The 27,990-nt window shown below is 40.3% G+C and overlaps 1 protein-coding gene across 3 annotated transcripts in view; it reads left to right on the forward strand.

Moving 5' to 3' along the window:
• The window catches only part of FAM171A2 (family with sequence similarity 171 member A2), a 210,327-nt gene that overhangs the window by 149,795 nt on the left and 32,542 nt on the right, over window positions 1-27,990 (forward strand). For all 3 annotated transcript variants that reach the window (XM_063132997.1, XM_063132988.1, XM_063132979.1), the window contains exons 3-5: window positions 24,213-24,305; window positions 26,305-26,463; window positions 26,742-26,918. In XM_063132997.1, the coding sequence (XP_062989067.1) occupies window positions 24,213-24,305; window positions 26,305-26,463; window positions 26,742-26,918 (429 nt within the window). The remainder of the gene's footprint in view (window positions 1-24,212; window positions 24,306-26,304; window positions 26,464-26,741; window positions 26,919-27,990) is intronic.

Raw genomic sequence — 27,990 nt, forward strand, 5'->3', positions numbered from 1 at the left:
CCAGGGACTTCATCAGGAATAATCTGAAAAATTATCAACACCAAGGTTGGTCTTAATGGGTGACCAATTATATCTGCAATGGTTCGAGTTATCTGAGCCCAATATATTGAGGCAAGAGGGCAATCCCTCCACATATGTTTAAGATTAGCATTAACTATATGGCACTTCCAACACTTAAAATAATTAACAGACTGTATTTTATTTAAACGTTCTGGTGTTAGGTTCCATCTTAACATTCATTTATACTGGGGGGGCGGAGCCTAATGGCCCGATGGAACGGTAAGCTTTTTATGAGCTCCTGAAAGGGAGGCCTAGAAGTGTTATTATCTCCTCAAATTGGCAAGATATCTGAGATATGTTCATTCTAAATGTTTGGTGAGATTTCTGTGCCAGCGAAAAGCTTTGAACTGTGTTGCAGAGAGCTGAAAGAAGCTGTGAAAAAATTACTTTCGTTTTCGTAGAAACGCAGCTCAGACTGCTAACAGTAAATCATAGCTATCGGAGTGCAGAGACAGTAACTAAACATACTTTATCATCATTTAGAAGATATGAAATAATCGCTTATGTTACTGATGCAAAGAAAGAGTTGAAAGTGGTGATTTATTGAAGTGACTGACTTCCGCCCAGTAATTAGAGCGTTGGATCTAAATGCCAAAACGTAAAAATAAAACAAATAATAAAAAGAAAAAGAAAACCACTTGGACCAGAGACAGGGTTCATCCTTCTGATCAATCACATGCACGTCTAACAAAGGTTACCTCCAGTGAAAGTGAAGAGGGGAGCGATCAGGATTTTTGTAAACAGCAAGAAAAAGTTGGAGAAGCTGAAAAAATGGCGGCTAAAGTTGGAAAGAAGCCAGACTCAGCTCTTGAAGGAGTTTATTAAATCTAATAGTGAAGCAATGCTTAAATGAAACAGATAAAGGAGGAAGTATTTAGAAAATGCAGGAGTTAACAACTTCAGTAGCTAAAACTGAGAAAGATGTGAAAGAAATTAAAACAGAAATGAATCAGCTTTCAAAACAAGTGGATCAGCATGAACAACAACTAACAGATTATAATATAACTTTTGATCTGCATGAGAAGAGACTGATTCAGCTGGAGGTCCAAAGTAGACGTGGGAATATTAGAATTAAAAACTTCCCCAGAAATACAAGGAGAAAATTTGAGGATGGTTATATTGCGTTGGTTTAAAGAGCTAATTCCAGACTTCCAGATAACAGAGATGGAGATTGACAGAATTCATAGAGTAGCAGGAAATAGATCCAGAGCAAGACCAAGAGACATATTGGTCAAATTTGGCAATTATTATAAGAAAGAGCAACTTATGAAGAAATTAAGATCAATGTTGAAGTTTCAATAATCAACAGTGAAAATCTTCAATGATCTTTGTCAGCAAACTATCAGCTGGAGGTGCAGTGTTAAGCTGATAACAGCAAAGCTTAAGCGGAAGGGTATTGCTTATTCTTGGGGTTACCCAGTGTTTTTGAGGTTTATGCGAGATGGAAAACAGCAGAGAGTAACCTCGCTGGAGCAAGGATTGGAGCTGCTGAGAAGTCTGGGGCTGGATGATGATTCGTTATCCCAGCATGAAGAAGGAGAAGAAAGTCCTGGCACAAGTGGAAAATAAACTTTTTCCTTACTAATGAGATAATAATAATAAAAGTAATGAATAATTAAAGTAGAAGGCTTGCCGATGGGGGGCCATGGGCTCCATCTCCCCCCCCTTAAGGTTATAAGCCATGACTGGGGTGTTAGGCCTACAGAGAATTAGAGGGGGGAATAGAAATAGGGGGGAGAGGGGGGAAGGGAAGGGGACAGAGGGGTAAGGGAGGGGTACATAAAAAGGGGGTTACATGTTATATGTTTAAAATTTTGTTATTGTTGTTCATATGGTTGTGTACAAGGGATCTAAAAGAAAATAAACAAAAGGAATATGGATAAGAAAATACGGATTTCAACACTCAACGTCAAAGGTTTGGGGGCAGTAAAAAGGAAAAGGATTGAGCAGTTATTAAACAAAGAAGGATCTGACTATCTTTTTGCAGGAAACACATCAAATTAAGGATGGTATGAATGAAATTCGTTTGAAATGGTCAGTGTATTATGAAAAGTCTTTGGGGACATCAAAAAAATGGTGTGGCTATAATAATATCAAAGAGAAGTGGATTTGATATAGAGAAGACACGAAAGGATGAGAAAGGCAGATATATTATGATAAAAGGCCAATTGGAAGGTGATTACTACACTTTAATAAATGTGTATGCCCCAAATGAGAGACAAAAAGAATTTTATAAAGAATTATTTAGGGAAATAGAGGATTTTTAAAAAGGGTGTGTTATCTTAGCTGGAGATTTTAATATGGTTATGGATAATAGGATAGACAGGTCTAACCCCACTGGATTAGAAAAGAGAAACAACATTACAATTTTAAATAAAATGATAAAAGAAAAAGATTATATTGATGGGTGGCGTTTAGTTAGAGGAGGGGAGCCTGTTTACACCTATTATTCTCCAGTTCACAAAACTTACTCCAGAATAGATTACATTTTTGTTTCAAATGAATTTGCAACTAAGGTATGTAATATGAAAATAGGGGTAATTAAAGTAACAGATCATGCATTGGTAAGTTTAGATTTTACATTTAAAAGGGATTACAGAGAAGCAAAAAGATGGAAGTTGAATACCAGGATTTTAAAATACGATAAGGTTGTGGAGAAAATGCAGAAAGAATTGTCAGGAGTGTGGGAAATTAATGAAAAGGGAGGAACCTCAATGTCAATTGTATGGGATACAATGAAAGCTGTGACTAGAGGGATCTGTATTAGAGAAATGTGTACTTTAAAGCGGCAACAAGATATAATACAGGAAAAGTTAGAGGCTGAAATTAAGAAGGAGAAAGAATTTTTATAAAGTAGAAATAAACAAATATTAATACAAGTACAAGCAAAGAAAAAAGAATGGGAAAACAAAAATTTAGAAGAAGTACAGAAAAAATTAATTTATTTGAAAAGAGAGTTTTTTGAGAATAGTAATAAAAATTCTAAAGTGCTTGCGAGGCTCTCACAAAAGGAAAAGTCAAAGAATTCAATTGGAATAGTAAAAGATAAATTGGGGAAATTATGTAGTACTATGAAAGGGAAAATAAAAGTATTTCAGGAATTTTATCAAGAGTTGTATAAAGAAAAGGACACAAATAAGATGAGGATGGAGAGTTATATAGATAGGTATATAAAGAGGGGATTGATAAGGGAGGATAGAGAATTAATGGAAAGGGTTATATCTCAAAGAGAAATTGAGGAAGCTACTGAGAAATTGAAAGGGGGTAAATTTCCCGGGTTAGATGGGTTGGGATCTGAGTACTATAAAACATTTTTAAAAAAATTGGTACCAAAATTATTGAAATTATATAATGGAATAATAGAAGGAGAGAAGATACCGCCATCATGGGAACAATCATTAATTATATTAATTCCAAAACCAGATAAGGACCTGACAATCCCCGATTCTTATAGGCCTATTTCCTTAATTAATCAGGATGCAAAAAAAATCTCAGCTATTCTGGCAAGGAGGATGAATACTTTCATAGGGAATTATATTGGAGATGATCAGTGTGGCTTTGTAGCAGGTAGACTAATGCATAATTTAGTTGGAAGAGTTATAAATATGACGCAGGAGGTAAAAAAAGTCAAAGATAAAAGCGGGAATAATCGCGTTGGATATATTTAAGGCGTTCGATTGTGTGAGCTGGCAAGCACTAAAGATGATAATAATAAGATTGGAATTTGGAAACAGATTTAAAGGTATAATAGAACAATTATACTCTCAAAACACAGCTTCAGTTGTAATAAATGATGGGCTTACAGATAAGATACAACTGGCCAGAGGAACTAGGCAAGGATGCCCACTCTCGCTGGTCCTATTTGTTTTGGTCATGGAATTGTTGGCAAATGCAATAAGAGATGATTGGATTATAGAAGGAGTAGGTGTAAAGAAGGAAGTAAAATTAAATATGTTTGCAGACGATATATTGTTAACTGTTAAGGATCCACTTGAGATAATGGAAAGAATTAAACAACATTTGAAAGAGTTTGAAGAAGTTACGGATTAAGAATAAATTGGTTAAAATCAGAAATGATGATATTTAATTATACTAAAAAGGAAGTGAAAGATTGGGAAGGAAAGGAAAAGAAAATGAGAATTAAAGAACAGTTTAAATATTTGGGAATTAAAATTACAAAAAATTTAGAGAATTTAGAAAGGAGAATTTAAATAAGCTGAAAAAAGAAGTTATAGATAAAGTAGAAAAATATAAAAGGTTAAATCTATCGTGGTTTGGGAGAATAGCATTAGTAAAAATGAAAATATTATCAAAGCTTAACTTTATATTTAGAATGTTACCAATAAGAATATCAGAAAAAGAGATAAAAAGTTGGCAGAATATTTTAAATAATTATTGTAATGGGGATAGGAAAGTGAGAATAAATAAAAATAGGTGGTACTTAGCACAAAAAAAGGAGGATTGGGACTCCTAAATATAAAGTTATATTATGTAGCCAATAGGCTAAGACATATAGTAGAAGGTATAAAGATAGTGTTTCACTTGGCCTCACCATTGGTGCTGTCCACATATCACAAAATAATAATAATAATAATAATAATAATAATAATAATAATAATAATAAATTTATTTCTTACCCGCCTCTCCCTTTGGATCGAGGCGGGGAACAACATTAGAACAGGAATCAATACATCTTAAAAAATCATGATTTAACATTGATCTGGATAGGCCTGCCGGAAAAGGCTAGTCTTTAAAGCTGCCTTAAAATCACACATAGTGTTAATTTTACGAATCTTCTCCGGTAGGCCATTCCACAATCTGGGGGCGACAGAAGAAAAGGTCCTTTGGGAAACTGATGTCAGCCTAGTTTTAGCTAACTGAAGTAAGTTCACCCCAGAGGACCTGAGTTTGCGGAGCGGACTATATGGGAGAAGGCGATCCCGCAGGTAACCTGGACCCAGGTTACTGTTATTGATGCTGATGCTGTTATTGAAGGCATAGAGAAATATATTTGGGTGTCATCAGCATACTGATAGCACCCCGCCCCATGCCTCCGGATGATCTCTCCCAGCGGTTTCATGTAGATATTAAACAGCATTGGGGATAGGATGGCACCTTGTGGTACGCCATACAACAGCTCCTTTTTTGAGGAGCAACTATCCCCAAGCATTACCATCTGGAATCTACCTGAGAGGTAGGACCGGAACCACTGGAGCACAGTGCCCCGGATTCCCAGACCTCTCAGGCGTTCCAGAAGGATACCATGGTCGATGGTATCGAAAGCCGCTGAAAGGTCCAAAAGCACCAGCAGGGACACACTCCCCCTGTCAATGTTTATGCGGAGATCATCCACTAAGGCGACCATAGCTGTCTCAACTCCGTATCCTGCCCTAAAGCCAGTTTGAAATGGGTCTAGAAAATCTGTATCATCCAAGACTGCTTGGAGTTGGAAGGCAACTGCCCTCTCAATCAGCTTGCCCAAAAATGGAAGATTTGATACTGGTCTATAATTATTAAGGTCGAGGGGATCCAGGGAGGGCTTTTTGAGAAGCGGCTGTACCACTGCTTCTTTTAAACATGGTGGAAAACTCCCGTCCCTGAGAGATGCATTAACAATATGTTGTAGTTGTAGTCTAACTGCATCTCCTCCCTGGGCGACTAGCCAAGAAGGACAGGGATCGAGAGGACAAGTTGTCTTCCTTACTCGTCCAAGCAGCTTGTCCACATCATCAGTACTCACCAACTGAAACTGATCCAGCATAATCCTACTCACGGAGTTGCTGGACACTTCAGCTTCAGCTTCTGTTATAACGACGGCATCTAAATTGGCTCTTATCCGAGAGATCTTTTCTGTGAAATGATCATTAAATGTATCACAGCGAACTACCGAAGGCTCTAAAACTGGGTTCAGGGGAGTAGGTGCCTGAGTTAGACCCCTCACCACTCTAAACAGTTCTGCTGGACGTGAATTCGCAGATGCAATGTGATCAGAGAAGAAAGCTCCATAGGAACGAAGATGTTCTCTATGACGTGCCTTGTCGGATATGAGACAAGTTTTCCTCCATCGGCGCTCCAGTCGTCGACCTTCCCGCTTCAACTTCCTGAGATCTTCTGTGTACCAAGGTGCCCGATTGGAAGCAGGTCGGAGAGGATGTTTGGGGGCAATCGTGTCGATAGCCCTAGTTAGGTCTTGATTCCATCTATTGACCAGGGCTTCAACAGGATCGTCGACAATACCAGCCATAGCACCCTCTAAGGCTTTCTGGAATCTAAGAGGATCCATCAGCCTTCGAGGGCGGACCATCTTAATAGGTCCACCATCCCTGCAGGGGCGGATGGTAGCCATGATATTAACCCTGACCAGAAAATGGTCTGTCCATGACAACGCAGAGGTATTTATCACCTCCGCCCATAGATCTGTCTGTTCGGAACTGAAAACAGCATCGAGGGTGCGACCTGCTGAATGTGTGGGTCCAGAGACCAATTGGGATAGGCCCATGTTTGTCATGGATGCCATGAACTCCCGAGCTGCACCTGACAAACCACTCCCAAAAGGGATGTTGAAGTCGCCCAGGACCAAAAGCCTGGGCGACTCCAACACCAACTCCGACACCAGTTCTGTGAGCTCGGCCAGGGAGTCTGATAGGCAGCGGGGTGGCCGGTACACTAACAGAATCCCCAGTCTATCCCTGGTCTTTAGACTCAGGTACACACACTCAATGTGATTCAATTCCCGGACAGGAAGTCTGGTCAGGTTGAGATTATCCTTATAGACCATAGCTACTCCGCCCCCCGCCCCCGTCCACTTTTCCTCACCTGCTCGATAACACAGTACCCAGCTGGGAGGGCCTGGGCCCATGTTGGGCCACTGTCATCTCCCAGCCAGGTCTCTGTGAAACATGCCAGGTCGGCCTCCTCATCTGTGAGGAGATCATAAATTATATTTGTTTTGTTTTTAACCGACCTGGCATTGCAAAGGAGCAAGGAGAGGGTCCGTGGTTGGCTTGGTTCGTTCTCCAAGTTCCCCAGGGTGGCAGGGCGACCCGAAGGAAAGATGGGTGTTAAATATCTATCTCTCCGTCCCCTGTAATGGCGCTTCGCCCTGCCATCACCATATCTCCCTCTGCCCTGCACAACTTGAATTGTCGCCTCCTTTCCATTACACATTATACATCTACAATAACCTCACAATAGCAAATTAACAACAATACACAATTAACAGGGGAAATTAACAGTTAATTAGCTCAATTTGAGGGGGAATTGAATGGCTGCTGCCAGATGACAGTTGCTGGAAGGGAGCAAGAGGGATGGCTGATCAGGTGTCTCCTCAGCAGAGCTCCCCTTCTCTGTCTCCTGCAGCCTGGTGGAATGGCTGCTGCCAGGTGACAGTTGCTGGAAGGGAGCAGGAGGGATGGCTGAACAGGTGTCTCCTCAGCAGAGCTCCCCTTCTCTGTCTCCTGCAGCCTGGTGGAATGGCTGCTGCCAGATGACAGTTGCTGGAAGGAAGCAGGAGGGATGGCTGATCAGGTGTCTCCTCAGCAGAGCTCCCCTTCTCTGTCTCCTGCAGCCTGGTGGAATGGCTGCTGCCAGATGACAGTTGTTGGAAGGAAGCAGGAGGGATGGCTGAACAGGTGTCTCCTCAGCAGAGCTCCCCTTCTCTGTCTCCTGCAGCCTGATGGAATGGCTGCTGCCAGATGACAGTTGCTGGAAGGGAGCAGGAGGGATGGCTGATCAGGTGTCTCCTCAGCAGAGCTCCCCTTCTCTGTCTCCTGCAGCCTGATGGAATGGCTGCTGCCAGATGATAGTTGCTGGAAGGGAGCAGGGGAAGGATTCATGGGCAGACAGGATGAGACACTCTGTCTCCAAACTGGGCTTCTTGCAAGCATTCCTCCTTACGAGGGGGTTTGACGGGGCCAAGGATGAGATTGCTAGAAGGCTGTATGACTGTGATATTCAGACATCTATGGCAGCGGTCGAAGTGAGCCGCTCAAATGGGCTCTATAAAAGTATCATTACTGCTCTGGGAAAGGCTCCCCTATATTTAACTTCTGGAATGCCACAAGAGCTGAGATGGCTATTTACTCTGTGCAGGTTAAATTCACTCCAGCTGATGGAGGTGAAGGCACGCTATAAAAATCATCCTAGCACCAATGTAGATTGCCCAGCAGACTGCCCTAAAGCTGAGGATATAATTCATCTCCTAGTTGAGTGCCCAAGGTATGCGGACCTGAGGAAACATTACCTTGAGCCTTAAATTCCCAGGTTTAATTTCATGTCATCTAAAGGTGTAGTTCAAACACTTTTGGCTGGTACAGACTATTATACATCATTTAGGACTGCCAAGTTTGTACACCAGGCGATGGAGGTCCGGAAACTATTGATAGACTCAAACGATTAAATTCTAATAATCAATATTATATGTTAGTTAACATTGTAATTATAACCTGGATGATTGTTATCCTAGTTACTCTTTTTTGTAGCACTTTTGCTGGCTAGTGGCAAGCTCGCGGCGGGTATGTTATTGTCTCATCTGTTTGCGAATGGCCCATGCGGCTAATATGCAATAAAGTTATTTTCAGAAGGTATAATAGGAGTTAGAGAATTAGGTTGGTTGGAGGACAGAACAAGAATGGATAAAGATTGGAGTTTGGAAAATACATTTTTTAGAGAATGTAATAAAAAGTGGGGGGAAGAAATAGGAAACCCTCTTCTAAAAAACCATTGGGAAATTTGGTGATTATATAAAAAGGAGTTACTTTCGAGTATATCTCCATTAACACCAGTGATAATGTTAAGGAATTTCCCAGGGAATTTAAAAGAGAGATTGAGTAAAATTTTAATAGAGAAAAAAAATAATGAGGTTAAAAATTGGTTGAGAGAGGTGAACACTTGTTAGAAGAGGTGTTAAAGGGGAAGAACTTAACTTGGTTAAATTATTGGCAATTGGAACAATGGACAAAGAAATGGTTAAGAGATAATGGAGAGTGCAGAGAAATGACAAAATTTGAAAAGTTGATTGTAAAGAAAGAAATTGAGAAAGGAGAAAATAAAAGGATAAAAGGTTTAATGACCGAAATATATAGAATATTGGTTGAGAAGAGAGTGACAGAAAATATGGGGAAGATGGTTTGGGAAACCGATTTGAGGGTTCAGATAGGGCAGCAGAGTTGGGAGGGAATATGGAGACAAAGAGTGTTGAGAAATGTCAGTGAGAATAAAAGAAAATTATTATAAAATTGTATGGAGGTGGTATCTAACCCCGGTGAGATTAAATAGAATAAATAAGCTGAATTCAGCAAATTGTTGGAGAGGATGTGGGAAAAAAGGAACGTATTTACATATGTGGTGGGAATGCGAATTTGTACAAAAATTGTGGAAAATGGTGTTTACTGAGATAAAAAAAATTGTTGGAATGGAGATTGAAGAGACACCTATAGTGGCATTACTATCATTATATGGAGATTTAAAGTGTAATAAAGAGACTAAAGAATTGATAACAAATTTGCTGACAGCAGCGAGGTTAATTATATCTAGGAACTGGAAGGTTCAAGGAGATTATCATATTGAAGAATGGTATAAAGAAATTTGGGATATAGCTATTAATGATAAATTGACATGTAATATAAAAGTAAGAAAAGGTATAACAAATGTAAATGAATTTGAGGGAATTTGGAAACAGTTCCTAGAATATGTATTATCTAAGGGAAGTGGAAAACCACCACCAGAAGAAACAATGAGATTCTGGAAGCAGGAATAGATCCCGAAGGGTGGAGGGGTGCACTTATGTTATGTGATCATGTTAAAATGATAAATTATAAATGTTAAAATGTAAGCAATTTATGTAATGATTTATTTGTTTTAATTTAGTATTATGTTGTATTTTAAGTTGTGAAATCAATAAAAAAAACCTAAAAAAAAACATTAATTTATACTGGGATTCATGAACTGAGAGTGAATAAGAGCTCTTATCAATCAATTGCCAATTTTTTTAGCCACATTCCCTCTGAAATAGGTCTTCCTAGATCTCTCTCCCACCTTTTCCTTGGGATAGGTTCCTTAATTTTCAAATCCAGTAATATTTTATAATTCACTGATAACAATCCCACCTTCTTCGTGGTCTCTGTGCATTACACATATGGGCTCTGCGCCTGCGCGAAGCCCCACTTCGGGAATTTTCTATAGCTAAGAGCCATTTTGGGTGGGAAACCCTCCCCTCTCTACTGCGCATGTGCAGCAAAGTTCCTGCCCAGATTCCCCAGTTCTTCTGAGACCTGAAGGCCTCATCTGAGGAATACAGACTTGTCAGATTTTTCAGGTGTACCTGAAAAAACTACTAGAAGTAACATTAGTAATACTTGATGGACACCAAGAGGGGAGTATGGTGGGTGGGTTGTGTGACTGCACAGATGACCACTTGAAGAACCACAGTTACAGGTAAGCAACCTGTCCTTCTTCGTGGTCTCTGTGCATCACACATATGGGTGATTAGCAAGCTTTGCTCACCGGAGGAGGGTTGGTGTCCATATGTGTGACTGCCCATATGTGTGACTGCACAGATGACCACGAAGAAGAACCACAGTTACAGGTAGACAACCTGTCCTTCGATTGTCTTCTCCCAGTTTGTTAGTGTCCTGGAAAGCGGCTTCGCAACCAGCCACTTTTCAACTTATCTAAATAGGCTGTGTGCCCAGACTGGGAAGGCCGCCAGGTACCAGCAAACACACCAAATGCAGTGATAACACTTAATTTGTATTTCTCACACAGTTCAAACATAAATAACAGAACAGTCTTTCTGTGCTTACGCAGAAGTCAAAGCCACTCCATAAATCAATCCAGTTATCATAATGGGCACGGGAGAGAGAGTCACGAAAGTCCACAAAGCCAGTCCGAGTTCCAAAGGGCAGGAGAGAGTCAGAGAATCCAAGAAGTCCGTAGTCCAACCGGTATAGCAGAAGCACAAGGCAGAGGTTTCAAGGTCCAGAGCTTTCTCAGGCAAACCAGATTAAGTCTGACAAGTTCCTGGCCTGCACCCTGTTACTTAAATACCCAAGCCCAGAATCACAGCTGTTCCCGGTTTATCTGGCATTTAGTAGCAATACGCTTGGATCTGCGTAACGCCTCCTTCTCCGCCCTTTGTTGTTTGAACGATGGCACCGGTAATATGTTTGTTTGCTCTTCCTCTAAGGCTGAGCTGGAGGGAGCCCCCGCTGGCTGATGCCCAGCCATGCTGGTACTAGGTCCAGCCTGCAGCTCTTCATCCCCAGACTCTTCATCATCAGATAACTCACAGTTCCTAACAGTTCCCTAAGAGTCAACCTTGGGCCAATAAATTAATTTTAAAAAATCCTTACTTGAAAATACTGGAATCAAGGTGGAGTCCATCCTGACGTTTTAAATGAAATTTTCTGCCTGGTCAATAATCTTCCTTGCTTAGTAAGATCGCCTAATCTTGAGATTCCTTTAGCTTCCCAATTCTGAAAATCCGCTAATTGAGCATTACTATGCAAATTTGGGTGCTTTATGATTGAAGTCCATGGTGAAACTCCAGGACTCAATTTTTTAAATATTTATCCCAGGTACTCAGCAGCTGTTGTGGAACTAGAGTTTGTAGAATTGATGTACCTCTTTTTCTTTTAGGACACCACAATGTAGAATTCAATGGGATTTCCACAAAGTGTTGTTCTAAATCATATAATACCCTATTCTCCCCTGGAAACAGCCATAAATGCAACCATTCAAATTGAGCGGCATCATAATAAAGCCCCAAATTTGGAACAGCAAGTCCCACCCTTTGCTTTGGGCACTGCATTGTATTAGTGTCTATTCTAGGACACTTATCTTGCCAAATAGAGTTGTCTAAAATTTTCTGCCAACTTTTCAGTTCCCTAAAATCAATACATAGAGGCAGTATGACAAACAAATACAGAAATCTTGAAACTATTGACATTCTAATTGCATTTATCCTTGCAAGCCAAGATAGCTTTAGTCTCTTCCATCTACCAAGCTCATTTTTAACCATTTGGACCAGATTATCATAATTTATCTTAGCTACTCTCTTCGCATCTGTGACCAATTTCACCCCAAGGTATTTTACTGGACGGTCCATGACCCTCAAGCCATAATTTTGCTAAATGTATCGTTCATTTACGCCCAAATTAATAGCCAAGATTTCTGTCTTCTGTTTATTAACTGCATAGCCAGAGATTTTACCAAAGCACTCAATTGTCCCCAAAATAGGGGGAGACTTGCTCGATGATCCACTATAGAGAGCATAACATCATCAGCGTATAGTGTGATCTTAATCTGAGACTCCAGTACCTCAATTCCTCTGATTCTGGAGTCTTCTCTAATAGCACAGGCTAAAGCAAAAAGTAACGGTGACAGGGGACAACCTTGTCTAGTCCCTCTTTTAAGTTTCAGCTCCTTTGTGAGTTGTCTGTTCACTAAGATTTTTGCAACCGGGTTAGAATATAACACCCTTATGTAGTTGATAAATCTAGATGCAATGTTAAAGGCTTTCAACACCTCAAACAAATATGGCCACTCCAATCTATCAAAGGCTTTAGTGGCATCCAGAAAAAGCAATATAGTTGGAATCTTACTGATTTGGGTCTTATCTATGATATTAATAGCTTTCCTAATATTAAGACCTATCTGCCTACCCTTAGTAAAGCCAGATTGATCAGGGTTGATATATTTACAAATAACTTCATTTAGCCTTCTCGCTAAAATCCCTGTCGAGATCTTATAATCGGTATTTATTATTATTATTATTATTATTATTATTATTATTATTATTATTTGTATCCCACCTTTTGCCCAATACTGGGCCTCAAGGCGGCTTTACAAAGTTTAAGACATACATTGTAAAACCTAGGAAAAGAAATGTACCAAAAATAAATAAATAAATAAATAAAAACATAAATGTTTAAAATACGCGACAAATTATAAGTCATTAACTTAGATGGAGGACCAGATTATTCTCCAAAGGCCTGCTGGAACAAACAAGATTTAGCCTGCTTCGGAAAGCCCATCAAGGAGGGAGCCAGTCTATCTTCCCTGGGAAGAGAGTTCCAAAGCACTGGAGCAGCCACCGAGAAGGCCCTCTCCTATGTTCCCACCAAGCGTGCCTGTGAAGATGGTGGGACTGAAAGAAGGGCTTCTCCAGAAGATCTCAAAGCACGGGAGGCTCATAAGGGAGAATACAGTCTTTCAGATAACCTGGACCCGAGCCATATAGGGCTTTATAGGTCATAATCAGCACTTTGAATTGTGCCCGGAAACAGACCAGAAGCCAGTGGAGCTGTTTTAACAGAGGAGTTGTGTGCTCCCTGTAACCAGCCCCGGTCAACAATCTGGCTGCAGCTCTTTGAACCAGCTGGAGTTTCCGAACTGGTTTCCGAACGTGGCAGCCCCACGTAGAGCGCATTACAGTAATCCAATCGGGATGTAACTAAGGCATGTGTCACCGTGGCCAGGTCCGACATCTCTAGGAATGGGTGCAGCTGGTGCACTAGCTTTAACTGTGCAAATGCATTCCTGGCTACCGCCGAAACCTGGGCATCCAGGCTCAGGGAGTGTATGATTCAACTTCCTTTAATATAAGAACAATCTTAGCTTCTGACCAGCTGTTAAGAAGTTCACCTGAATCCAAACAATGATTATATAAACTAGCCAGTTCCACTATTAGTACATCCTTATAGGCAAGATCAAACTAAGACCATACGGAGCCCTATTTTTATTAGCTTTCTGTAAATAAGAGACAATCTTCTCAGTGATTGTTGTACTAATTACTTGGTTATCTAAGGCAGAAAAGTTGGGAATATGCAAGGTCTCCAAAATCTCATGAATATCGTGTATCGATGGGTTCTGAGATGTATATAAGTTCTGATAGGACTTATAAAACTCCCCACTAACCTCTTTCCTGTCCATCGTGATTTGACCCCCAACTTCCCGCACCATGGATATCATATTTTGTTTTTGTTCCTTTGCAAGGCGCCAAGCCAATAGCTTGTTTAGCTCCCTTTTCAAAATATTTTTGTTTTGTTAACGCCAAGGGTTTTTCTGCTACTGTTGTATCATGTAGATCAACCCTGCTTTTTGCAGCCACTAATCTTTCATATATAGCATCTGAGGGGTCTTGCTTATGTGTCTTTTTCCAGGTCTTCCAGTTCCAAAACCAGATCTTTCTGTCTTGTTCTGAATTGTTTTCTCTTCCCTGCCTCTATATTAATAATAGCCCCTCTTATGACTACTTTAAAAGCATCCCAAAGAGTCACAATAGAATTAACTCTGCTTATCTCGAAAGAGAGTTTAACTTCCAACAGTTAAATCTGAAGTACTCAACAATAGCTGTTTGAATTTGATCACATGCCACATCTCCATAAAGAATATTGGGACTGCTCTCTGGTGTCCATTCCTTCCATTCCACAGCAACCAGAGAATGATCTGACCCAACTTTTGTGTCAATTTCTGCTTCATACATGCCCCGACAAAGGCCAGGAGAAGCAAATATATAATCAATTCTGGAATAAGACAAATGTCTTCCTGAATAATATGTGAAATCTTTTTTAAAGGGGAATTCCAAGTAATCAGCCATTCACGAATTTGTTTTGAAAATCTTTTGGTGATCACAACTCTCCTAGTATTTTTGTTTAAAGCTGGGTTCATTACAGAGTTGAAATCACCGACAAACATCAATTCACCTTCTCTGAATCTGTCTAGATCTTTCACAAATTTATCAAAAAGTCAGCCTGGACCACTTTAGGAGCATATATACTCACAATTGTGACTAAAATATTATCCAACTGCCCCTTAACCATAATATACCTCCCATTCTGATTACTAAAGGTATCCCTCAGTATCCAATTAAATTTCTCCTTAATATATATTGCAACCCCTTTACTTTTATTAATAGCACAAGAATGATACAGATGCCCATTACAGAGCTTAGTTAGAAGGTGACTATCAGCTGATGCAATATGAGATTCTTGTATACAAGCAATATTAGCTGACTGTCTACTTAGGTATTGAGAAATCTTTCTTTTAACAGGGTGATTTAACCCATTGACATTCATTGGGAAACATTTTAATCTTGTCATATTTATTTAAGTTTACAAACTTTGAAAAAAAGTAGTGGGGAGGAAGAGAAAAAAGGAGAAAAAGAAGAGAAGGGGGAAAGGAAGAAAGGTGGGATTGGGACAGCAGGACATTGGAGGTCTTTAACTCCTCTAGGGGGAGAATCATTGTCTTTATCCATCTTTATAAACATGGACTTGAAATTTTCCTCCAGGGCCTTTGCCTCCTCTATTGTTTTAATATTTAGCCATTGTCCTTTATGGAGGATAGAGAGTCTAAGGCCATAGCTAGACCTAAGGTTTATCCCTGGATCATCCAGGGGTCAAACCTGTTCATCTAGGTGACACACAGGGGATCCAGTGCTCAGGCAGGGGCGAACCCTGGATGATCCCAGGATAAACCTTAGGTCTAGCTGTGGCCTAAATTCCCCACCTATATCTTATCATTGAGCAGAGGGTTGGACTCCATGGCCTAATAGGCCCCTTCCAACTCTACTATTCTATGATTCTATGATTCTTAGTTCTAAGTTGAGATGTCAAAAACTTCAAATCCCTCCATTTGGCCAAAATATCTGGGTGGATATCTGACAATATCTCAATTTCCTTGCCTTCAATAACGAATTTCTCTTTTGCCCAATATCTATACACAATGGCTTCTTTAATACGGAAACTCATAAGTTTAACTATAATGTCTCTAGGAAGATCAAACGTCCTTTTTTGTGGGGAGCCTATTCTATAGGCCATTTCCACCCCTACAGAGCATAGCCTGTCAAGTTTGAGATAGTTTCCTAGGTGGTCTTCCAATAAAGCTGCAAGATCTCCTTTTTCCACACCTTCAGCCACACCTCTCAATTTTAGATTCTTTTTTTCTGACCTTATATTGAATTTCTTCAAGGCTATTACATGTTCTTTCCAGTTCTACTTCCAGTGCTCTATTTATATTTTTGTTTCTCGTAGCAAGGCCTTATTTTCAGCCTGACCTGCCTCCAGTTTTTGTATCTTCTCCTCTTAGCAAGAAACTTTCCCAGAAATAGATCTCACATTAGCCTCCAGGCTTTACCCACAATTATATTAAACTTATCCTCGATTTTCCTATCTCTATCCTTTATTTTCTTCTCTAGATATCCCATAGGTCTGTTCAGAATTTTTTTATACCTTTTCTCCCCTTCCTGTTGTAGATTTAAATTTCTTTCTTCAAATGCCTTAAACTCTGTGCTAAATAATTCCTGGATCTTCTCTGTAGTTATTACAAGACCTCCTCCTTCCTCTTTCCTCCTTCCTCCTCCTCCCTCCCTTGCTGACCTTTATTCCTTCTGCCCATCATCCTAATATAGGATGTTATTTTAGATTTATCTGGAAAGTCCAACCACTTAAATTCAAACTATGTTTTATTTTGCATCTCAGTTTCTGCTAGCCAGTCTGGTGTGGTGATGTATCTCTCAATGCCTCACCCTCTTCTGGGCCAGGGCAAGCTCTCCGCGGGGCTGGAGGCTGTGACAACAGCTGCTGCTTCTCAGGGTAGACAGGATGGCAACAAGCACACACACTGCTTCCTCCATCTCTCAGCGCTCACCTCCTACGCTGTGTTTTTAGGGACGGTGTAAAAGCCGGAACGGAACGGAACGGAACAGCCCGGAACGACCCCATTATATTAAAAAACCATACCAAAAACAGTGGCATGTGTTAGCAACACTTGAGAACAATATTTTAGGACTAAAACCATGCCAATATTATATCACTATTAACCCCAGAACTCCCAAAACAACGTCCGGAACAGAATGGGATGGCCGGAACGGCCACTACTGAAGGAGCGATATCAACCAAACTCACCAGTCATGCATAACTCCATGGCAGGGATGCAATAAGCCACAAAACGTGCAAAGAAACTGCGTTCTGATAACCGTTCCGCACACAGCACATATTGCGCAAAACGGGCAGAGACAGCAGCTTCCAAGTGAAGTATGTTAATCAAACTCACCAGACACACATTACTAGGTGAGCCTGATGTAATAAGCTCCAAAAATTGCCCCGAAACCACGTTCAGGTACCCGTTCTGGGCAAAAATGCGTATTGCGCAAAACGGGCCGTAACGGCAGCTTCCCAATGAAATAATTGAACCAAACTCACCAGATGCACATAACTAGGTGGGACAAACATAGAAAGCTCCAAAAGTTGCCACGAAACCACGTTCAGGTACCCGTTCCGGGCAAAAACGCTTATTGCGCAAAACGGGCCGTAACGGCAGCTTCCCAATGAGGTAAGTCAACCAAACTCACCAGATGCACATAACTAGGTGGGACAAACATAGAAAGCTCCAAAAGTTGCCCCGAAACCACGTTTAGGTACCCGTTCCGGGCAAAAACGCATATTGCGCAAAACGGGCCGTAACGGCAGCTTCCCAATGAGGTAAGTCAACCAAACTCATCAGACTCACATAACTAGGTGGGTCAAATATAGAAAGCTCCAAAAGTTGCGCCGAAACCACGTTCAGGTACCCGTTCCGGGCAAAAGTCTGTATTGTGCAAAAGGGCCGTAACGGCAACTTCCCAATGAGGTGAGTCAACCAAACTCACCAGACACATATTACTAGGTGAGCCTGATGTAATAAGCTCCAAAAATTGCCCCCAAACCACTTTCTGATACCCATTCCGGGCAAAAGTCTGTATTGCGCAAAATAAGCCATAACGGCAGCTTCCCAATGAGGTAAGTCAACCAAACTCACCAGAAGCACATTACTAGATGGGACAGATATAATAAACCAAACTTATCAGATGCACTTAACTAGGTGGGACAAACATAGAAAGCTCCAAAAGTTGCCCTGAAACCACGTTCAGGTACCCGTTCCGGGCAAAAGCGCGTATTGCGCAAAACGGGCCGTAACAGCAGTTTCCCAATGAGATAAGTGAACCAAACTCACCAGATGCACATGACAAGGTGGGACAAATATAGAAAGCTCCAAAATTTGCCCCAAAACCACGTTCAGATACCCGTTCTGGGCAAAAATGCGTGTTGCGCAAAATGGGCCGTAACGGCAGCTTCCCAATGAAATAATTGAACCAAACTCACTAGATGCACATAACTAGGTGGAACAAACATAGAAAGCTGCAAAAGTTGCCCCGAAACCACGTTCAGATACCCGTTCCAGGCAAAAACACGTATTGCGCAAAACGGGCCGTAACGATAACTTCCCAATGAGGTAAGTCAACCAAACTCACCAGACGCACATTACTAGATGGGACACATATAAAAAGCTCCAAATGTTGCCCCGAAACCACGTTCCAATACCCGTTCCAGGCAAAACCCAATATTGCTCAAAATGGGCCGTAACGGCAGCTTTCCAATGAGGTAAGTCAACCAAACTCACCAGATGCACATTACTAGGTGGGACAGATGTAAAAAGCTCCAAAAGTTGCCCTGAAACCACGTTCTGATACCCATTCCGGGCAAAAGTCTGTATTGCGCAAAACAAGCTGTAACGGCAGCTTCCCAATGAGGTAAGTCAACCAAACTCACCAGAAGCACATTACTAGATGGGATAGATATAATAAACTCTGAAATTTCCATGAAAGTCAGGTTCTGTTACCCATTCCGGGCCATAGTTCATATTCCCAAAATTAGTTGGAAAATAAAATTATGGGTGAGGAAAATGAGGCACTGTCTATTGTCAGGAAATTGCCTCGAAAGGCAACTTCTATGTGTGTGAATGCAATCAAATAAACCACTTTCATTGTACTAACTGGAACATTTAATAAACTTCTCAGAATCCAGATTGAAGTTCTGCAAAGATGGTTTCCTATCGAAGCCCGTAGTTGTCATGTGGTTTGGTAGTGTGCTTAAAATATTAGTCTATGATGGCACTGTTGGGGTTGGGCTGTCTCATTCCATCATGAAGCTTACAGTGACCTGTGGCTATTCACATCTTTCAACCTAACCTATCCCACAGGGTTATTACAAAATTGGGAAAGACCATTGTAGTTCACCATGCGTTTCTGGGTGGTAGGTGGGATATAAATGTTCTGCCAAAAAAGCCCAGGTCTTTTGAGGATTGCCATGGGAGTACTGGAGGCTGCGTTCCAGGAAGCCCAAAAACGAGGCCCCCAACCCCTTCCAGGGCTGATGGAGGCCTTCCCCCTCAGCCCTTTCTCCCAGGAAATTGGGTGCCAGTCCCGGTTGCCCTGGAGATCTCCATTTTTCCAGAGGTCTCCCGGGTTTTCCGGGTCATCTGGTCACCCTTATCACACCAGGAGACAAAGCGTTAATGCCCACATTCCACAATCTTGACAGGTACCCCTCCCCTCCCCAAACATGGGATTTATTTTTAAAAGCCAATCACACAATTTTTAATTGTATGTTAGGTGTCTTGAATAGGTTAGCCCCATGTGAATAAGAGGGAGCTAGGTTGACCATTTGTTTGATTCAGTATAACCCATTGTCATTGGCTGTGATGTTCTGAAGCTTTATTAACATATACGCTTCTTTAGTCATATTCTTTTTTTTTTAATAATTTTTATTCATTTTCAACGCTATATAAACATAGATAAACATTACCAAAATATAACTGAACAAAACACAATAAGAAAAAAACATCAAATATCTGCTGCATACATATTGAATAATTGTTGAGTACAAATATCAAAAACTATTACATATACCTTATCATACTACAACATCTTCATTCTTAACATAAAAGTGCACCCCCCACCTCGGGATCATTCTTGAGTCCAAAATCTAATCGTTTCTTCTGCTGGTGGTTTCCCACTTCCCTTAGTAAACACAAACACTAGGAACTGTTTCCAAATTCCTTCGAACTCATTTATTTTAGTTACGCCTTTTCTCCACTTAATATTACATGTCAGTTTATCATTAATGGCTATGTCCCATACTTCTTTATACCATTCCTCAATAGAATATTCCCCTTGGATCTTCCAGTTCCTAGCTATCATCAGTCGTGCTGCAACCAACAAACTCGATATCAGCTCTATAGTTCCTTTTCCACACTTTATATCTTCAAATAGTGACAGCAATGCTATTTTTGGTGTTTGTTCTATTTTCATTCCCACTATTTCTTCAATTTCTGAGAACACCATCTTCCATAATCTTTGTACATATTTGCATTGCCACCACATATGTAAATACGTTCCTTTTTCCCCACAACCTCTCCAACAATTTGCTGAATGTTGATCACTTATCTTATTCAATCTAACCGGGGTTAGGTACCACCTCCATAAAATTTTAAAATAATTCTCCTTTATTCTTACTGATAAACTTCTCAACACTCTTTGTTTCCATAGTCCCTCCCAGCTCTGTCGCCCTATTTGTATCTTCAAATCTGATTCCCAAACCATTTTCTCTGTATTCTCTCTAAACTCCTTCTCTAACAATATTTTATATATTTCACTCATTAATCCTTTTGAAACTATACTACCTCCTTTTCCTTTCTCCTTACTTACTACTAATTCTTCAAACCTCGTCATCTTTCTGCACATTCTATTATCTTTAATCCACTTTTTATTCCATTGTTCTAATTGACCATATTCTAGCCAAGATAGCTTCTTCTCCTTTAACAAATTTTCCATATCCTCTCTTGTTTTAATATCTCTTACCCAATCCTTTAATTTTATTTTATTTTTCTCTTTTAATATTTTACATAATCTACCCTTTAGATCCTCTGGGAAATTCTTTAACATTATTATCGGTGCTAAGGGAGAGTTGCTCGGAATCAGCTTCCCTTTAAATTTACTCCAAATTTCCCATTGAGTCCTCAGGAGTGGATTATCTATACTTCCAACCCACTTTCTTCCTCCGTCTTTAAAAAAAACATTCTCCAAATTCATCTCTACCTTACTTATAGTTTTTTCTTCCATCCAATATAAATCTCCTACTCCCATAATTGCTTCTACAACATGTCTTAATCTATTTGCTACGTAGTATAATTTTATGTTTGGGAGACCCATTCCCCCCTTTTTTTGGCTTAGGTACCAATTATTTTTATTCACTCTTGCTCTCTTCTCCATTACAATATTTATTAATAATATTTTGCCAACTTTTTATCTCGGTTTCTGATATTTTTATAGGTAACATCCTAAATACAAAATTAATTTTAGCTAATATCTTCATTTTTATCAAAGCTATTCTCCCAAACCAAGATAAATTTAATCTTTTATATTTCTCCAATTTCTCTAGTACCTCCTTCTTTAACCTCGTTAAATTTTCCCTTTCTAAATTCTCTAAATTTTTTGTAATTTTAATTCCCAAATATTTAATCTCGTTCTTAACTTTCAATTCCATTCCCTTAAATTCCCAATCCTTTTCTTCCTTCTTGGTATAGTTAAACAACATCATCTCTGATTTAGACCAATTTATTTTTAACCCTGTAATTTCCTCAAATTCCCTCAACTGATATTTAATTCTTTCTAATTTTCTTAATGGATTCTTAATGGTCAATAAAGTATCATCCGTAAACATGTTTAACTTTATTTCCCTTACCTCTCCAATTCCTTCTAACTCTTCATCCTCCCTTAGTGCCTTCGCCAAAACTTCCATAACCATTACAAACAGGACCGGCGAGAGCGGACATCCTTGTCTTGTTCCTCTGGCTAGTCGTATCTTTTCAGTAAGTCCGTCATTTACCACCACTACCGCCGTATTTTGGGAATATAGCTGTTCTATTACATTTTTAAATTTATTTCCAAATCCCAATTTATCTATAATACTCTTTAGTGCCTGCCAGCTCACACAATCAAAAGCTTTAAAAATATCCAATGCCATAATACCTGCCTTAATATTTGCTTTTTTTATTACATTTATTACATTTAAAACTCTACCCACTAAATTATGCATATGCCTTCCTACCACAAACCCACATTGATCTGCTCCTATGTATTCTGCCAAAAATTTATTTAGTCGTTTGGCCATAATAGATGTAAAAATTTTAGCATCCTGATTTATTAAAGAAATAGGTCTATAAGAATCGGGATTAGTCAAATCTTTATCTGGTTTTGGGATCAGAATTATCACTGAATGTTCCCATGATTCAGGTATCTTCTCTCCTGATAATATCCTATTATAAAGTTCCATTAATTTTGGAACTAAACAATCTTTGAAGACCTTATAATATTCTGGACCCAAACCATCTGCTCCTGGTGATTTACCAACTTTTAACTTATCAATAACCTCTTCAACTTCTCTTTGAGTTATTACTGACTCCATTAACTCCTTATATTCTAATTTTATTCCCTTCTTTATAAACCTTCCAATATACTCCTCCACCTTTTCTTGTTGAATTTCTTTACCCTTGTACAATTCCTGATAAAATTCCTGAAAATTTTTTATTTTAGCTTTCATTGCATGACAATAATTCCCTCGGCTATCTTTCAACGTTTCTATCCCATTCCTCCCTTTTTCTTTTTGTGTGAGCTTGGCAAGCAACCTCGAGTTCTTATCACTGTTTTCAAAATATTCCCTTTTCATATACATTAAATTCTTTTGAATCTCTTCTATATTTAAGTTTTCTAATTGTTTCTTCTTAGCTTGTATTTCCACTAATTTATATTTATCTTTAACTCGCCAATATCTTTCCTCCAAGTTTTTAATTTCTATCTCTAACTTTTCCTGTTCTGCACGTTGTTGTCTTTTTAAACTACATGTTTCTCTAATACAGATTCCTCTTGGTGTCCCAAATGACTGACCCAGCTGTTCCTCCTTTTTCATTAATTTCCCATGACTCCGACAGTTCCTTCCGAATTTTATCTACTATTTTATTGTATTTCAATATCTTTGTGTTCAGCTTCCATCTATATGCCTCTTTATAATCTTTCTTAACTGTAAATTCTAAACTTAACAAGGCATGATCAGTTACTTTTATTACCCCCATTTCCATTTTACAAATCCTCGTTGCAAAATCTTTTGAAACAAATATATAATCTATCCTGGAGTATGTATGATGAATTGGGGAAAAATATGAAAATCCAGGCCTATTCCCGTTAAGTAAACGCCACGAATCTAAATAATCATTTTCTTTTACTAATTTATTCAATATAGTCATATTTGTCCCACCTTGTCATGTGCATCTGGTGAGTTTGGTTCACTTATCTCATTGGAAAGCTGCTGTTACAGCCCATTTTGCGCAATACGCGTTTTTGCCCGTAACGGGTATCTGAATGTAGTTTCGGGGCAACTTTTGGTGCTTTCTATATTTGTCCGACCTAGTTATGTGCATCTGGTGAGTTTGGTTCACTTATCTCATTGGGAAGCTGCCGTTACGGCCCATTTTGCGCAATAAGCGTTTTTGCCTGGAACGGGTATCTGAACGTGGTTTCAGGGAAACTTTTGGAGCTTTCTATATTTGCCCCACCTAGTTATGTGCGTCTGATGAGTTTGGTTGACTTACCTCATTGGGAAGCTGCCGTTACGGCCCGTTTTGCGCAATAAGCGTTTTTGCCCGGCATGGGTATCTGAACGTGGTTTCGGGGCAATTTTTGGAGCTTATTACATCAGGCTCACCTAGTAATGTGTGTCTGGTGAGTTTGATTAACATACTTCACTTGGAAGCTGCTGTCCCTGCCCGTTTTGCGCAATATGTGCTGTGTGCGGAACGGTTATCGGAACGCAGTTTCTTTGCACGTTTTGTGGCTTATTGCATCCCTGCCATGGAGTTATGCATGACTGGTGAGTTTGGTTGATATCGCTCCTTCAGTAGTGGCCGTTCCGGCCATCCCATTCTGTTCCGGATGTTGTTTTGGGAGTTCTGGGGTTAATAGTGATATAATATTGGCATGGTTTTAGTCCTAAAATATTGTTCTCAAGTGTTGCTAACACATGCCACTGTTTTTGGTATGGTTTTTTAATATAATGGGGTCGTTCTGGGCTGTTCCGTTCCGGCTTTTACACCGTCCCGTGTTTTTATACTGTTCTTTGTTTTATACTTTGAATAGTCTTCATGGTTTTAATTTTTGTGAACTGCCCAGAGAGCTTTGGCTATTGGGCTGTATAGAAATGCAATAAATAAATACTTCCTGGTGGGAAGAGAAGGGCTTCAAATAACCCGATTCTCTTTTTCCCAATTTCCCCTTGCAGTTTATGCCTCTGTCAGCCTCTATCTGCTCCCAGAGCGTCCTGCAACACTAATCCTCTATGATGACCTGGTACAGATCCTTCTTGGTTCTCCAGGTAAGCCCCCAAATCCAATTGATAGACATATGGCTGGTACCTAGGGGCTGGAGATCCTAGATGACTCCTGTCTCTGGGATGGGGTCCCAACACAACTGCTTGGGTGAATGGGTCCTGTTTAAGATTGCAGATTGTCTTGCTGCACCTTCTCACACTGCTTTAAGTCCACACTACTGGCAAGTGGTGATTAAGGGTAACAAAGGGTAATGGTGAAGTCAGTTTGCTTTCTACAAGCTCTGTACCTCCTCAAAGGCCTCTAGCAGCCAGTGTAGAGTAAACAGTCATCTGCATCGAAGTGCATTGTGTCTATTTGTGGATAGACATTTGGGATAGACATCTTCAGGACAGGGGAGTTATTGAATTGGGCAAGTAATGGGAGGAGGGGACTGAGTAGGTCAGCGTTCTGGGCCTTTGCTAGGGCAGGGACTGGGTAAGGTGTGATTTGCAGGCATCCTCAGGACTAAGATTAATTACTATGCTGGAAAGTAGTAGTTGTCCTTGGTTTTTAGCTTCTTGGGAGATAATCAGTGGCCTCTGGTCTAGTGTAGGGTGACCATATTTTGGAAACCAAAAAGGAGGACAACACGGTCGGCCCCCAAGGGTCATGTCCAGCACCAAGGGGGCGTGCCCACCTGAACATAGCCATGTCTGATTTTACAGCACATGTTTAAGACAAATCTGTTCTACATAACATCTTAATGTTAAAATCGCTGAAATAAAGAACAAGTGAGAGATTCAATGTATCTGAAATTAACTTCACTCACTCCTACTTTTGTAGGTTTTGCTGTACTTTGAAGCTTTTGCTATACTCTGTGTGTTACATTCTCCCCTTCCCTCAAATATCTTTTCTGACTGTATCTTCACTCATTGCAAGCTGCTGTTGTTGTTAACAGGGTTTGCTACTGACCCCAGATCTGTTTCAAATTTGGTATGGCTAAAGCTCTACCTAAAAGCTATCATGGTGCCAACTTTCAGCTCTTTATCTTTAAAAATGACAGTTTAAAAAATAATAATTTTAAAACCTCAATTTAAAAAAAAATCCTTAAAAATCAATGGATGAACGGATCTGTTTCAAATTTGGTGTGGCTAAAGCTCAACCTAAATCCTATCATGGTACAAAGTTTCATCTCTTTAACTTTAAAAATGACGATTTTAAAAATAATAATTTTAAAACCTCAATTTTTAAAAAATTCCTAAAACATCAATGGATGAATGGATCTGTTTCAAATTTGGTATGATTAAAGCCCTTCCTAAGAGCTACCATTGTGCCAAGTTTCATGTCTTTATCTTAAAAAATGACGGAGTTATAAGCATTTATGTTAATTCCCATTAGAGCTGCTCTTTGAAAAAAATCCGGATTTCCCCTCCCCCTCCCGGATTTGTCATCAAAAACCTGGACAAATCTGGTCATATGGTCACCCTAGTCTAGTGGATTAGTGGGCAAATCTGGGAGGTGCCTCCATAAACTGGGCAAATGAGGCAAGTCAGCTTCATTATGCTTGTTTTGCATAATTTCTTTTCTTTTTATCCATAGGAAGAAACTAAGCAGAGTATTGGAGGCTCCTTTTTTACTATAGTAAATTCTCATGTGCTCACCTCTAGCTTCATCCATATACTTTCATGTCTATGCATGTAGACTAAAGGGCTGAAAATTCAGATTCTCACAATGCTAAAATCTGTATTCAGTGCTGAATTCCACCCTTCTTAGTGAATTGAAGGAGTTCTGATATTCCACTAGTTTGTTGCCAGGACCCAAGGTTTTGAGAGCCAAAACCTTTTGCCGGGAGCTCTACAGACCATATTTGAATATGGTTACTGACTAGTAAGCACATGCACAGAGGTACTTTACTGTATCATGGCATCACATATTGAAGGACTGAGGCCCAGTATTGAAAATGAAATCTGAGGCTTAAAGCTGCTGGTGAGATTGGGCTGAGCCTATGGCTTTCTAAGGGTACTGGCCGATCAGTTCAGCAGGTGAAACTGTTGATCATTGCAGGAGCTAAGAGCCAGCCATGGGCACAGTTCCAGCGCAAATCTGCCCGCCTGCCTCGCAGCTCCACCTACAGCCAACTCTCAGCTTCTCTGACTGCTGCCAGTAGTGGGCCAGACATGAGGGGTTTCCCGTCCTTCATCGGAGCTGAAAACAATGGCAATGGTAAGGGTCCTGAAATCAATGTTTGGGTGAACAATAATTAGGATGGGATATGGGGTGGTGACTGTAGGGAAACCAGAATTCACCCTACTATTGCAGAGAGATATGGTCTTTCTCAGGAAGCAGATTTGTAATTAGTACATTTAGATAATTGCTGTAATAACTTTACCACCAGTGCGGGTACCTTTAGGTTTCTTGTCTCAGGCACCAAAGCCTCCCACGTTTCTGGGCATTTTTGAAGGTGGGATCAGTCCTTTTCCTAACTCTTTGTCTCCCCACAGCCAATAACACATGGCTGGAGTTGGTGCCCATTGTTGCAGTCAGCATTCACCTCTTCACTGGTAATGGAACAGAAGTCCAACTGACAGGCTCTGTCCACCTTTCTATCCCACTGCCACCTGATACTGCTGCTGCAGCAACCAACAGCATACCAGCCTGGCACTTTGATCTCAAGAGTGGTGAGTAGTGGGTTCTTATGAATCTGTTAATATAGTTCAACAGTTTAATCGTTATCTCTACCTATAAAGCAGAAAGTATGTGTGTGTCACGTATGCCCTGAAATGTTTACCCACTTCCACATATGGTACTGCTTTAATGCTGTTCACACAGACTGGTCTTCATGTACATGGATCAGAAAAAATCTAAAAACATGCATTTGGCAGGTTTACATATTTTTAAAGAATTTAATAAAAACTTAGGTTTACACCTACAACTCCCAGCATGCCTTGGGAAGAACTCCCAGCATTAGGGTGACCATATGAAAAGGAGGGCAGGGCTCCTGTATCTTTAACAGTTGCATTGAAAAGGGAATTTCAGCAGGTGTCCTTTGTATATATGGAGAACCTGGTGAAATTCCCTCTTCATCACAACAGTTAAAGTTGCAGGAGCTATACTAGAGTGACCAGATTTAAAAGAGGGCAGGGCACCTGCAGCTTTAACTGTTGTGATGAAGAGGAAATTTCACCAGGTTCTCCATATATTCAAAAGTCACCTGATGAAATTTCCTTTTCAATGCAACTGTTAAAGATACAGGAGCCCTGTCCTCCTTTTCATATGGTCACCCTACCCAGCATGCCTTGGGTGGGAGGCCAGATTTACTTAGGGTGACCATATGAAAAGGAGGACAAGGAGGGAGGGAGGAAAGAGAAGCACTCTGCACATGCCCAGAAACAAGCTTGACGAAGGGGCAAGTGCCCAGCCCAGTCCTGGCCCTTCAGTATAGGCTCCTGATGAAGCACTTTGTGGGTGAGAATAATGGGTTGAGGCAGTCCCAGCTGAGGACATGGGCATCTGAGGGCTGCCAAAGGCATGCTGGGAGTGTAGTACTAGCATGTTACTTTCTCTCAGTCCTAACTCAGCCCCCACTTTCCTGACCTCTCAGTAACTGTCTTTGTTCTCCTTCTCCCTGACTTTCTCCAACTACCACTCACCCCACCCAGCATCCCATTCTATCAGTCATTCCTCTATTTCAATGGTATAGTCAGGCTTTTACATAAAAATCATAAACTTTATTCAGTAATTCCTGCATCT

The sequence above is a fragment of the Elgaria multicarinata genome, chromosome 1 (assembly GCF_023053635.1).
Source record: "Elgaria multicarinata webbii isolate HBS135686 ecotype San Diego chromosome 1, rElgMul1.1.pri, whole genome shotgun sequence".
In the NCBI taxonomy this organism is placed as follows: domain Eukaryota; kingdom Metazoa; phylum Chordata; class Lepidosauria; order Squamata; family Anguidae; genus Elgaria; species Elgaria multicarinata.